The sequence below is a fragment of the Protopterus annectens genome, chromosome 6.part0 (assembly GCF_019279795.1).
Source record: "Protopterus annectens isolate FY-2018-M chromosome 6.part0, PAN1.0, whole genome shotgun sequence".
Lineage (NCBI taxonomy): Eukaryota > Metazoa > Chordata > Ceratodontiformes > Protopteridae > Protopterus > Protopterus annectens.
In genome coordinates, this window is record NC_056737.1 from 1,469,553,800 (window position 1) to 1,469,568,257 (window position 14,458).

Here is a 14,458-nt window from a genome sequence, read left to right on the forward strand (position 1 = left end):
AATCTTCATGACAGTTTTGTGCTGCACTTTTTTATTCATTTTCTTTGAGGAAAAACTCATCACCATCTGAAGTTTAAAATTAGAACACATCAAGATACCTAGCATATTCAATTAACCCCTCGACAGAAAAAAATGGAAATAAAAGGGAATGTTACTTCATTTCCAGATACTGCCAGTTTCATCAAGAGCACACTTTCATTACAGCGCCTCTAATGTGTTATCATCTTTATCTGTGTGTGAATCAATATTGTGTCTCAAAGCTTGGCTTGAACTGCAAGAACAGTTTAAGGACTGCACTACTAGAAAGTACGTCAATATATACAACATTTCATAAAACATTTAAAGATACATTTTTACTAATTTAATATAAGAGAAATATGTCAACATGCATAGTTAATTATAAAATGCAACAAATGTTCACTTATAGTTGTCATTAAGCATACTGTAGATTATTAGAAAAAAAAGATTGTTTCATACCGCCAGCCTCTGATAATTTTCCTCTGTATATCTTATCTTCTACAACATCTGTCCAATATAGTAAGCTCTGATTAAAATGAAAATCAAGAGCAATTGTATTTCTCAGACCGGGAACTAATAAACTGTAGTCATTTTTGTGAAGATCTATCCTTCTGATTTCATGACGAATGGAAAAAATAATGAAAGCGTCAAACGGATCTAGGAAGGAAGGAAGGAAGAAAGTACGGTAACACATGTCAGATATAATCCAAAACTGAATTCTAAATCTATTTCTTTAAATATTCTCATATGTAGTGTATAGTTGTAAGACAGACATTCTAGCAATATATACGATGAAAATCATTTTCGTGTCTAATAGCTTCCCATAGGATATTAATTCTTTGTGTGTGTGTGTGTGTGTGTGTGTGTGTGTGTGTGTGTGTGTGTGTGTGTGTGTGTGTGTGTGTGTGTGTGTGTGTGTGTGTGTGTGTGCCTGAATTTGTTTATTTCAGTACCTAATCATGAAATAAATAAAACTAATATCTCCCAGTAAAGGTGTCTGCTCCAAACAACAGTAAACCAATGAAATTCAATTGAGCAGAAACCAGTAAGCTGATATAATTAAAAAAAAAAGTTTAATAAAATCCCATAAGCGCTTACAGGATGAGTCCTTCATCAGGGGAACATCACAGTAAAATTCTCACTAACATTTATACAAACTGAAATCTTAAAACAACCAATCAACATCAATAATTTACACTCCAGTTTTTAAGAGCTGGCTTTAAAGGTATAACACCATTTAAGCCTGTAGGTTTATCTGCTCCCAGTTCAATAATCCATTGCAACTCATTGTACTCAGTTTGACTCCCAACATCTCCTCCCCTATTATTCCTATAAATTTTTTGCACAACCATAAATGAGAATACATGTCCTGGATTATGTAATATATGCTGATGAAGGGCATTGTGTGCATTCTTCAGACGTATAGAAGAGTTCTTCTTCTTTCGGCTTTTCCCAGTTAGGGGTCGCCACAGCAAAACTCCGGTCCGCTAATGATTGGCAGTAGATTTTTACGGTGCAAAGTTGCCAGCCTGACGCCCAACCTTCAACGAAGGCACACCCATTTTACGCATGTCTTTCGAACGCCACTTGACCACAGGGAGTACATGCTGATGTTTAAATATTCTGTCCTTCAATCTGCAATTTATCTTGCCTATGTAGAAACTAAGACAGTTTCTACATGCTGCTAAGTAAACAGGGTTACTAGTAAGACAATCAGCATATAATGCAAAATCATATCTTCTCTTAGTGTTAGGGTGTACAAAATAACCTGCATTATTTATCAGTGGAGAGGCTTTACATTGTCTGCAAGGAAATGTACCCCTGCGTGCTATATGTTCTCTTTTCATCTGGCCTAAGTGGTGTTCCTGACATAACAGATCTTCTAAATTCTTATTCTGTTTAAAAGTAAAACTAGGTCTTTCACCCACTATAGTAACTATAATCATATCTACTTTTACCTAACAGAGATAAAATCTGAGTTTGGATCAGATATGTTGATTTCTAGTAGTTATTAAACTGTGTTAGGTGCAAGTACCCTTGTGCATAATGCAGGATTCATGTAAATATTCATATAAAAGTAGATCTTTAGTAGTTATTGAATTGTAAATGCTGATTATAATGTAACTTGAATGCAAATGTTAATCTGAAATTTAATTCAGTAAGTATTCTGTTTTGTAAATGTAGTTTTGAAACTTGGTGCAGCGGTTAGCATTGTTGCCGAACAGCAAGAGGTTCTCCCATTCGATTCTCGGCTGGAGCGCCTCCTGTGTGGAGCCTGCATGTCCTCCCCGTGGTCGATTGACATCAAAGACATGCAGGTAGGTGTGAGCGTGAATGGGCATGCCTTCGCGGAAGGTTGGGCATCGGGATGGAAACTTGGTACTATAAAAAAATCCACTGCCAATCATGAGCGGACCGGAGTTCCACTGTGGCAACCCCTAACCGGGAAAAGCCGACAGTCTCAGTTTTGAAACTTGATGTTCATAGCCTAATCTATATGACATGTTCTGCCAAGTACTGGCCCAGCTGAGTAGCTCCCAAACTTTAGATCACCTTCCACATACATAGCCACTGAACAACTTGAGAATAGCAGTATAAAATGCGAAGCTAGGGTGCCAAAATGTCAGAACATTCATGGCATTGATGAGTGCTCTTTGCTGAGATCTTCAAATGATTGAAGGTCAGACAGCCCTTCACAAAGGCTGAGCAGATAAATACCCTCTTGTAGAATACAGTCTATTTCATCTTTTTTTTGTCAGATATATTTGCTCAAGGCTAGAACTGGAGTTTTTGTTGCTTGTCACAAAAAATGTTTACCTCAGCTCTAACATTGTTTCGTCATAGTTACCTGTGGAAAATGTCTTTCAACTGAGTTTTGTGAGAAAACGTTTTAATTTTTGATCAAATCTGTTGCTAGAAGGCAGGATTTGTGGATTTATGGTTGTTATTAAAAATGTTTACCTCAAAAAACTTTTTTTCTTGCTGTGATGTTTCACTTATTGGCCTAAGTCTTTTGCCTGCTTGTCAATCAATAATGTATGTTAGTAGACAGTCCTAAGTTCCTATAGGGAATCCCTTATTGATTATTATATTTTTTGAGGAAAAGTTTTACTTTTCTATAAAAAAAATGTTGTTAGGGCCTGGGCTAACATGTTTTGAGTTGGTCACTAAAAGTTTTACCTCAGACTTTAACTTTTCTGTCAGGAGGTAAGAACGAATCTTCAAGGATCCCCTAGTGGTTTGTCAGACACCTTTTTTGGCAGACAAACAGTACTGGATCTGTGTGGGAATTCCCTTATAGCATATCATTCTTTGAGGGAAAATTAACACTTTCCTGTCAAAAAATGTTTCTTGGTACTGGAGCTAGCTTCTTGGGTTGTTGTGTCAAAAAAATTTACTTCAAAACTTAGCATTTCTGTCAGGAAACAAGACTGACTATTCAAAGCTCTGCTCATCATTTGTTAGATGTTTTGGGGCAAGGACATATATCTGGGTTCTGGCAACTAAATCATTCCCTGTCTTAGCAGTAAGAAGAGAACAGTTATGTGGCAGAGCTTTGACCTTGTATAAAGCTTCCCCTTCACCTAAGCCACTGATGAGTGACTGCTGGTCACATCTATTGTTCCTCAGACCTCTCATTTCTTTTGATCCCACTGGTGCTGTTCCTCATGAAAACAATAAGTACTGGGAGGGTGGTACATCTTCTGCAGCTGTTCAGCTGCCCTTGTTGAGCTTGGGGGAGCCCATTTTTCCTGGGACTGGGTGATGCTCCTTCACTTAGCTACTCTGAGGAGCTTCATTTCTTGGGAAGGGATCATCTTTTAAGTCACTTTTTTTTCTTGGGGATTAAGCATTTATCTCCTGTTAAAGTTGATATGGAGGATCGGCTTAGCTTTCCTAAAGGTTTATTTAAAGTCTTTCAGTCTTTGCATGTTAAGTCTTTCCCTCATAAAAAATGCAAATATTTTTGTTTCCCTCTTTTAGATTCTGATCCCCGGTTTGATGGACAGGATTTACACTTAGGTTGTGTTTCTCAAATTCCCACCACTCCATAGTTTGGGAAATCTGACTCTGAGAAAAGTTATATCAGTGGGAAGAAAAGAAACGCCAGAATTCCAGCAAAGATATTATGATTTTTATAGATTGATTTCACTCAACCTGCAGTAGTTCCTCCTGTGTTGACAGCCTTAAAAGATGCGTTCTTTGCAGGCTTGCAGCCAGCAATTTGCCTGACAGTTCAAGGCTGCCAGGAAGTCTGATAAATTATATCATAAGCCACAGTCCCATAAATTCCATTTTTTCTAACCCCAGTTTAGATTCTATACTAATTTCTGTCAAAATAAGCTTCTGCCCAACTCCATCTAAAAGCTACCCTTATTCCTTCTGTTAGGATGGGAACAGCTTTGATATTTTAGGAAGAAAGTTTATATTTCTTCTACTTTAGCCTTCAGAATAGTGAATTGCCAGATGTATATGTTTATGTTTCTGCTAGATTTCTTTGACTATATGAGAAAATTAATTGATGACTCTGCTTATCACAGACTAAGGTATATCTGAATCTATTAGTATCCATAGTGAATTAGGTAACTAAACATTCTCTAAATTATAGCCTTGACACTATTGATGCTGTCTCTACAAAAGGGGCTGCTGGTTCAGTGACAAGATTTTCCTGGCTGCTTTATCAGAATTTACCCAACGATGTTAAAGCTGAGATTCTGAATGCTCCCCCAGGTAAAAGGTGTCATTACATCCTTCCTCTGCTGAGGTTCTTAAAAAGCTTGGAGGAAATTAGAAATCTTAATTCAGAGGTTATCCAAAATGTTCAACTCCCCAAAATGTAATAGAACATTTTTTTCCAGTTCAGGGCCTTTTTTAGGAATAAGAAATCCCAGCAAGCAACAGGGAAACAAAATTTCAAAGATCAATGGTAAGTAGTTTCAAAGAAGAAAGGAGAATCCACCCAAAGCAAAGGGCAATCTATAAAAATTGGCCTGCCTATATGCCCCTTTGTGTACTTTCCCTTCCAAATCCTGACAATTATGTAAATCTTTCCCATGTGGAGGTCTTTACTTTCTTGAGTTGTACCAGATAACCTCAGACACTTGGTTTCAAAGAATCATTCCAGCAAGCTACAGCTGGCAGTAGGATTTCCCTCCTCTTTTACAAGGGACCCCTTTTAATCCAGCCAATCAAACCTCTCAGTTTCCTCAATTTCTGGATCACATACAGTCTAAGGGGGTTACAGAGCTTGTTCCTCCAGAGCTAAGGGGCGAAAATATTTTATTCAATGATCTATCTGGTGACAAACAAAGAAGATAGCTGAATATCTGTCCTAGACTTTTCTTTCTAAATCACCACATCACAGTCCTCAAGGATTTCAGATGTATTTAACACTTGTTTTCGTGTATTTGATTTAACTTTTCAGTTTTCCAATTTGTCCTTTGGATTGTCAATAGCTCTATGAGTGTTACAAAGTGTCTGTCTCCTGTAGTAGCCCATGGTAGGCTGCAGGACATTCACATTTTTCCATATTTAAATGGCTGCCTTATTTTTCCATATTCTTTCACATTTTTCCATATTTAAATGGCTGCCTTATTTTTCCATATTCTTTCACAAGTTTTCAAAAATATCAGACTTGTGTAAAAAACTTGTCTCAAATTGGATTTTCAGGAGAATGTAAAGAAATCTTCTGTGTAAAAAAACTTTTGTCTCAAACTGGATTTTCAGGAGAATGTAAATAAATCTCTCATCCCAGCTGACAGAATAGTCTTTCTGGGATGTCTACCTGACACATTCTTCATGATATCTTTTTCACTTCAGGAAAAAATACAATGTTACAAGGAACAGTTTCTGATATTTTCCAACCAGACTTTAAAACCTGCTACAGAATCCCTCAGAATTCTAGGTTTTATGACCTCTACTATTCTCTTGATTCCTTTGATCAGACTTCACATGAAGATTATTCAATGGTTTGTCAAGTCAGTTTGGACCCAACACCAGCACCCCTTTAATTTGAAATTCCAGTGATGGGAGTTGTGATTCAGTGTATAAACAAATATGCATCAGATTTTGTGTGGGGGGGCTGTATCCAAGGGGGTGAAAGTTTAAGGCCTCTGGAACAAGAAAGATAAATTAAAGCACATAAATGTTAAATAATGATGTCTTTAACAAATGCTCTCTAATATCTGAACCATTTTTGGATTCCAGGCTCTCTGCTATTAATTACAGTCAACAGTGCAGTGATGTTGGACCTAAACAAATGGGAACCAGTTCCCACCCTCTTTTAAGACTAGCTATGTTAATCTGGAAGTTAGAGCCTCAGTTCACTTTGTCCCTCCAGGCTATCTGCATTTCATCAGAGCAGCACATATTGCAGATAAACTGAGCAGAACTGCAACAGACCGTCTCGAGAGGACATTGCACTGGAATGTCTTCCAGGAATTGTTTATATGTGAGGAACTACTCAAGTAGATTTGATAGTCTATCCACAACAGACAGCTAAAAAAACCTCAACCCCAAAACTCATTGCACATGGGTCTAGAAGGCAGATACATTTTCCCCTGCCTGTGTGCCTTTCCACTCTTTGCACGGATAATCACAGCTCTTCTAAAGGTGCAGAGGGACTCTCCAAGGATTATTGTGCTGATCCCATTTTGGTTTAGGCATCCATGGTTCTTCCTTCCTGTGAAAATGACCAATGCCAATTAATCACTAATTTCCTCAGAAAATGGCCTTACTCACACAAGACAACCTTCATTTTCTTCAGTTGACTGCCTAGATGATAGAAATTTAGTATATTTTAGGCACCTTATTTCTGTGGATACATAGCAGGTATTAAAGAAAGCAAAAGAAACCTAGTACTTGAAAATCATATATGGGTAAGTGGTAAAGATTTTCTAATTGGTGCCATGATAACAGCCAGAACTCTGTCTGGGTTTAGACTACTTGGTTCTGTAGAATTTGTGTGAATGATTATCCTCTTTTTTACTCTTCTATCAAGATTCACCTTTACCTTTCTTTGTTTGTCTACCCTTAGATTCCCCCATTTCTGCCCCATCTCAGGTGAAATAGTTTTTGAAAGTGGTTTTACATGTCCATCCACCTGGTCTGCATGTGATTCCTTCTTCAGTTATTATTTTTGTTCTGGAAAATGATACCGATTCCTTTTGAAACTGCTCATGAGTCGGTTTGAAGTTCCTGGCTGGAAATAGGTGTTACTCATTGCACTGGCTTCTGCAGAGATGAGTAGCTGAGTTGCAAGCTCTCATGGTAAGTCATTTGTATCTTGTCTATCATATCTTTCCCAGAGAATGAATAACAATAGAAGAAATCATACGTTTATACCTGCGTTTGTTTCACAGTTTACAATAAGCTAGCTATTTCATCTCTTTGTTTCTGTCCTACAACCAAAAAAAAAGGGGAGAAAGAACTTGGTACTCTCTGGATATCCATAACCAGCTCAAATATTACATTAATAAAACAAAATCTTTCAATATTTCTAAGCATATTTTTATTTCCTATGAATATATGAAAAGGGGGCATTCAATGTCAAAAAAGTCGATTTACAAATGGTGGCCTCCTGGTTTTTGTTATTCACACCATACCAAGTCACCTATAGACAAAGTCAGGGCCCACTCTACCAGGGCTCTGGCTGCTCCTGTGGCTTTTTGCAAATGGGCAGACTCTAGAAATATACTTGAGGCAGCAATTTGGTCATCTGCAGACACCTCAAGAAAAGCACTACAAACTACAGTCCTTCTCTAGATCCAGAACTGATGTTGCTAGCACCATTTCCCAAAGGCTCCTGGTCTCTGATCCTTTTTCCTCCTGCCTTGATTCTAGTCTCTGGTATTCAGCCCATACACCTTAGGCTGCTTCAGTAGCTGCATCCCTCCTTCCCTCTTTTTTGCTATTTTTATCTCAGGTCGTGAGATTTTTATTATTACTGCTTCCAATCTGGCAGGGCTCTAGCCCCCTCTGAAGTTTTGATGGCCATACCATTGATTTTTATACTGCTCTAATCCAGCTATACAGAGGCTAGAGCACTTAGGAAGGGCCCTAAAATGTTAGAACCTGGTCAACTAGTCTGATCCTTGGCAGGGCATCCTATACAGCTTAACCTACTGCAGTAGTAATCTAGTCAAACATTTACTGTTATGGTAAGTTTACACCTACAACTGTACTTTATTGCATCTTGGTCTGAGATGTGACTGAAAAAATTTATTTGGTCCCAGTTCAATTACCTGGTTAACAAAGTCAAATAAATAAAGTAAATAAATAAACTAAATAAATAAATAAATTATATTAATGTTGATATTTCACAATCTTTAGAAAGTAATTGAATTGTTGGTGTCTTTAGGACACGCATTATCATGACTGTATTTATCTGAATTTCAGACAACAAAACTCAAAAGTTTGACTTATGACAATATTAAAAATGTGTCCACTGATCCATATTGAGGATTTGTAAATCATTTATTTTATTTTATGGCAAAATATAGTAATTTCATGTTTGTTGGCTTTTCTAATTCTATTTGCCTCCTGAAGGGAAATAAGCCAGAGACGTAGTTGTTTGGTAGTTGTCTGCTGTTTAATCTGCACTTGAGAGCTGTTTTTTGCTGTTCTTTTCTGTTAAGAAATTCTGGTGCCATCCATTTTGTAGCAGAAAGTGTTTATCTGGTCTTTTTGAGCTGGGAAACATTCCAAGGAGCTCAAAGTGTGGCTGTTTATTAGGTTTATTTATTAGGTAGAGAGGGGTCAGCATTTATGCTTTATTCTCTACTATAAATCAGGCAAGTTTAAGTGGATCTGCCCATCAACAGCAGTGGTTAGCAGTGCCCTGTAAAGTAGCACATGTCTAGACAGTAAAATCTTCTCATAAAGTAATGATTAGGTTCAAAAACTGTTAAACCATGTAGCATTGTGTGGAATTAAACTTAAAGCAGCTAACTTGTGTATAGAATAGCACTACCATGTCCTAGCAGGGTCTATATTAGATCACTGAATGCTTAGGTAAGCGAACGGTGATTAATCGACCCCATGTAAGTGAAAGCTTGCAAAACTGAACTGTCAGAACAGCATTTTTTTTCCAAGGGGAAAAAATCGCTGTTCCAACGAAAAAACAAAAAAAAGTAAAAACTTTAAAATATAACATTAACTGGGGGGCTTATTCCCCCACCCCCCTACTGAAATATACCAACTCTGAGACCGCACTACAGTGCTAAAAGCGGCAAACTACTGAAGCGGCCAAGCAAATTCTTTCCCAGGGAAAGAATTTGCTTACATGCCGCTTCAATATTTTGCCATTTCAGTGTTTTCAGTTCGACCAAGACGCATTCGGAAACATGTGTCTTTGGTCTGCTGATAGGAACCTTACTAGCACTATATAACATAAGATCATAGGAGATTACTAGGCTATCGACCCGGAGGTCATTTTAAGCCTAAGTGTTTCAACCCAATGTAATATCTTAGAGGTACTATTCAATACCCAAGATTGTATTTATTGATGACTGCCATGTCCAGGAGGGTTGTGGACACTATCCCTGGTAAGAATTTAGGGTGCCCCATCCACACATCCAGGCTCCTCTTGAACATTGGGAGATAAACCTGTCCCTCTAGCATTTCCTATTTGATTTGCTGGCCATATTTATGTCCCTGAAAGGAGCAGCCCTAGACCCATTTGATTTATGGATATGCAGTAAGTTCATTAGGTGTGGCATTTGATTTAGGGACATGCAGTAAGTTCATTAGGTTTGGGTTACGGGTTGCTCTGTAGGCTAGGCATAAGTCTCCCCTAAGAAGTCTGTATTTTACAGAGTATAGTAACATGGATTTTAGTTGGTCCGTGTAAGGTACATGCTGGAGGCCCTTGGTCTTCTTTGTTAGAAACCTCTGAGATCTCTCTAACTGCTGTAGATGCTTAGTACTGTACATATCGAATGGGGTGCTATACTCAATTATGGGCCGGATAAGTGTTGAGTGTAGGGGAGTAATAATTTCTTTTGCTCTTGAGATGATGTCTTTACTAATCAAGTGTGCTATATGGAAAGCTTTCCTTGCAACAGTAGAAGCATGGTAGTCGAAGTTAAGGTTGTCATCAACCTGTGATACCAGGTCCCTTCCCACTTCATGGGTACTTAGGGTATTGTTATTAACTTGATAATGTGAAGGGACATTGTGCATAAGGGAATGGTGATGCTTTTCTTTGCATTCAGTTTGAGACTGTGACTAACACACCAGCCAGTGGTCTGTGTGAGACCATCCTGGAGTATACTGACATAATTTGGGGATTCAATAATTGCACCTAGTTTACATATTTTGCCCTTAACCCCAGATTTACCCTAGGAGACCACTCTTAATCAATCTTTAATCCTAAACAACCCACCCTATTCCAAGCCTGGGCAACATGTATACACAACTTCCAAATGATTCTATGGTCAGATTGATAAATCTGGGCATCCAAAGGTAGTTTAGCAATTGTCTCATTGCTCTAACAACCAGTTAATCATTAAAGAAAATAACATGGTATGCAAGGGATGTAAGTACAAAACATAATTGGAGGTAAAAATTTTACATACTACCGAGGTTGTCAAAAATACCCATATTACATCCCTCCTAACTGCACTTACCACACACAGATTGTCTTATGCTGAGTCTTGGAATGTGTGTCACAGATAGGTATGAGCATTGCACTGAGCATGATGCTACCTTCACCAAGGATGATGCTATTGCATGAACATAAAATTATTGAGTTTAATAACTGGTTTAGTTTCTGGTGTCACTCCAAGGCAATCCAATATCTATCAGCATGAGAAGACGTGGTCAAAAGACCATGTTGCTTTTCCAAAGATGGGCTGCACCTGCCACCCCCCAGGCTTTCCGACATTGGTAAAGCTTTATCCACCCCTTTAAAACCTATTTAGGCAATGACAAAAAGACAAAACTACCAACATAGCGAAAAAGTCTGCAAGCAACCTTGAGGTGGTAAATGCTAGGAGCTTATAAAAAAACTCTGCACCCTTCAAGCCCTTCGGACACTGGAGAATGTAGATATATGTGATGTGACTGGGACTCAGTTTAAAGCCATAGAATGTACCATAGAAATGCAAGGCTACAGTGCCTTCCACACATTTAGACTGACAGCAGCACAGACTGGGGCCAAAGGGGGAGGTCTCTTGATCTACATTAGCAGCAAACATATCTCTGAGTTGATTAACCAGGTTGATACCATGGAGCACATCCATGCACACATCACCATAGATACGGTTTCTCACCATATCATTGCTTGCTGCAGGTCATCATTTCTGCCCAAGAGTCTCACAACTCTTAACTAAACTTACTAGAGGAGCTTACTATCCAACAAAACACCCTATTCACAGGTGACTTTAACTATACATACATTGCCTGAAACTCACAGGCACAATACTTCCTGGACTTTATGAATCTGATACTCATCAAATCAAAAAGCTATCTCCTTTGAAGTAAAAGCCAATCCAGAAGACTCAGCTAACCTAGTAAGAGTTAAAAACTATTCTAAGACAAACCACATCCTATAAAGTTACAGTTTGTCAAAATTCAAGACTCCTAAGCCCTGAGACCACAGCAACCAATGCAGAATTACTCACAGTGTCCCTATACAAACATGTGTATGGCTGCGCATAGGATGCCATAGCTACCAGAAGTAAATCCAAGACAAACACTAAAACCAAACCCCATTGGTGAAATCTCCATGTAAAAAGGGTTTATAATAAAAGAAGAAAATTCATGACCAAAATCAAGAAGAGCAACTCCCGTAAAGACATGTGCTGTCTTATACAACTGAACAAGAATCTAAGAGTTATAATTAAATTTAACAAGGCCGACTATGAGGTCAAGATACTCTATCAGGCTTGGGACAATCACAAGGCCTTCTTCAGTTATGTCCGAAACCTCAAAGGCAACAAACAGCAAAGTGCTGAAGTGGTGGTGAATGGTACTACCTTCACGATCAGGGTGACAATGCAAATCTGCTGGCAGCTCAACTAGGTAAAATCCCACCAATATACTTTCCTTAATTATTAAAAAGAACCAAATGCTGATGGCAATCACAAAACCCAAGAATACTGCCTCCAAGTATGCTGACAACATCCCCAGCTGCCTCATGCATAGTCTAATACAGGACCTATTAAGACAATTTGAAGTACCCTTCAACTACATCCTTGAAACAGGCCGTGTTTCAAGTGAATAGAAGACCACAACAGTCATTCCCACCATAAGGGTGGACCATCAACTAACCCAGGGAACTACAGAACTATCATCCTCACAAGTCTAATATGCAAAGCCACTGAATTAATTACCATGGAAATTATATACAAGGAAATTGGCAACCTGCAGTCACTGTACCCATCCCAGTTTGGCTTTGTTAAAGGAAGGTCATGCCTACATAACCTGGTTAGCTTCTTTGAGAGGGTCACCAAGACAATGAAGGATGATAAAATAGTGCATACTGCTTATCATGACCTGACCAAGACAATTGATACAACACCCCATTCAGTCATTGTTGACAAACTACCTGATCTAAGTATTACTGTACATTACTCTTGTGCCCGACAGCTGGCTCAAAGATGGGTACCAAGAAGTCAGGATGAGTCAGACCATCTCTACCAAGAGACTGGTCACCAGTGGCAAACCTCAGGGCTCCGCGTTAGATCCACTCCTTTCTGGCATCTACTTCTCAGAATTCAAGGCTAAAGCTGAAGGCCTCCAGCTCATCAAGTTCAGAGATGACTGTAAACTGGGAGCTATTACAGATTCAACCCTAGACACCAACATTTTGCAAGAGGGTTTAACAAAATAAACTGCTAGTGCCAAAGCCATGGCCTAAAACTCAGTGCTAAACTTTGTATTTTAATGGCCTTTGAGAAACTGGCAACCCAAGTCAATTATTCCATCGATGAAACACCCTTATGAGTCAACCCAGTAATAAGAGATGGAGTATATGCAGACAGCAATCTGGACTTTGATGAAAAAGTAGCTAAGATAATAAGAAAATCATTATATGTCACCCAAGTTATAGGTAAGGATATGGCATCCATGTCCAGGGACATTATAGTACAACTGTACTGGGCCCTCATCAGACCTATCATTAAATACAATGCCCCTTCTGGCATCTATCTAACCAAACACTTGCAAGAGTTCAAATGCCTGCACAGATTTCTCTCCAGGAGAATTTAGGGTATGAGCACCCTGTCCTACACCAATCACCTAAAGGTTCTGTCACTGTATTTAGAGTCCTACAGGTTACTGATAGGGTATATTGGCTTGGCTTATAGGGCTTTTTCAGACCCAGCCTTGATGGATCTATTGCGCATGCACAAAACACGAGATCTAGGGATCTGAAATTTGTTTGTGACATAAAGAAAACATGCTGGAGGGACATATATGTGTCCCAAATAATAGCCACACTATGGAATAGGCTACCAAACCATGTAAAAGTGAGTTCATCCCTGACCCTATTCAAATGTAACCTTGACAATTGCAAGGGAAATCGAAAATTTACCCCAGTCTAGTCCCTGTGTCCCTTATGGACAGAGACCATCAATAAAGAAAGTTTTATCCTAAGTAGAACACCCTCTATAAATCCTGAGTTACCTCACAAGTAACATGCCCCTGCCCCCAGTATAGACACCCATGATACTCAGGGACCCAAGTGGCTTAGGGTGTAGAGCACTGCTTGTTAGGGCCCTAGTGGTTGTTGGCCTAATGACAACCTATGAAACATAAAATAGAATATAATGTCCGTGCATCATCTCCTTTTCTCCATGTTTATACATGGGATTAGGGTGTCATGTTACTTGTCTCATGATTCAGCGCTACATACTTTAGTACTAAGCAATTTAATTTATGTACATCATCTGAATGTTTGAAATTAAATCTCAGTTATATCTATGTAGTTTTACTATGAAGTAAAGCATTTATCCAGAAATCACAAACACAGGACATAAAGCCGTGGGAAGGTAAAATGCATGCTGAATGCTAAAGTTCATTGTCATGTAATTGTATTATTAGTCATTTTAAATAATGACAGTATAATTTGCAACAGTGAGCATATACATACATGAGATACACTTTCAGTCAGTCAGAGTTTCAGAAAGGATCAGTAAAACTTTCAGCTGTTATAGTTTCTGATTAATGGCGCACTTGTAATTATGCATTTTTTCAAGTTTTTCATTCCAATAACCCATTCCCAAAATCTTGAAAATGATCATAGGACTATAGGATCAAAGGACGTTACTAGGCTATTGGCCCTGAGGCCCTTACAAGCCTACCCAAGAATTTAGCCCACGTTCCAACAAGTCAGCACCCTATACCACTGTCATGCAGGGACACAGGTGGAATCTCAAGGGTGCATTTTCTGTTTCCCATCCAGTTATCTAGGTTGTGCTTAAAAAGATTTAATGAC

At 38.6% G+C, this 14,458-nt stretch overlaps 1 protein-coding gene across 1 annotated transcript in view; it reads right to left on the reverse strand.

Moving 5' to 3' along the window:
* Nucleotides 1-14,458, reverse strand: part of LRP1B (LDL receptor related protein 1B) — a gene marked incomplete at its 5' end in the record, with an annotated part of 5,941,474 nt that overhangs the window by 4,548,561 nt on the left and 1,378,455 nt on the right. The window contains one exon of the mRNA XM_044073672.1: nt 478-675. Within this exon, the coding sequence (XP_043929607.1) occupies nt 478-675 (198 nt within the window). The remainder of the gene's footprint in view (nt 1-477; nt 676-14,458) is intronic.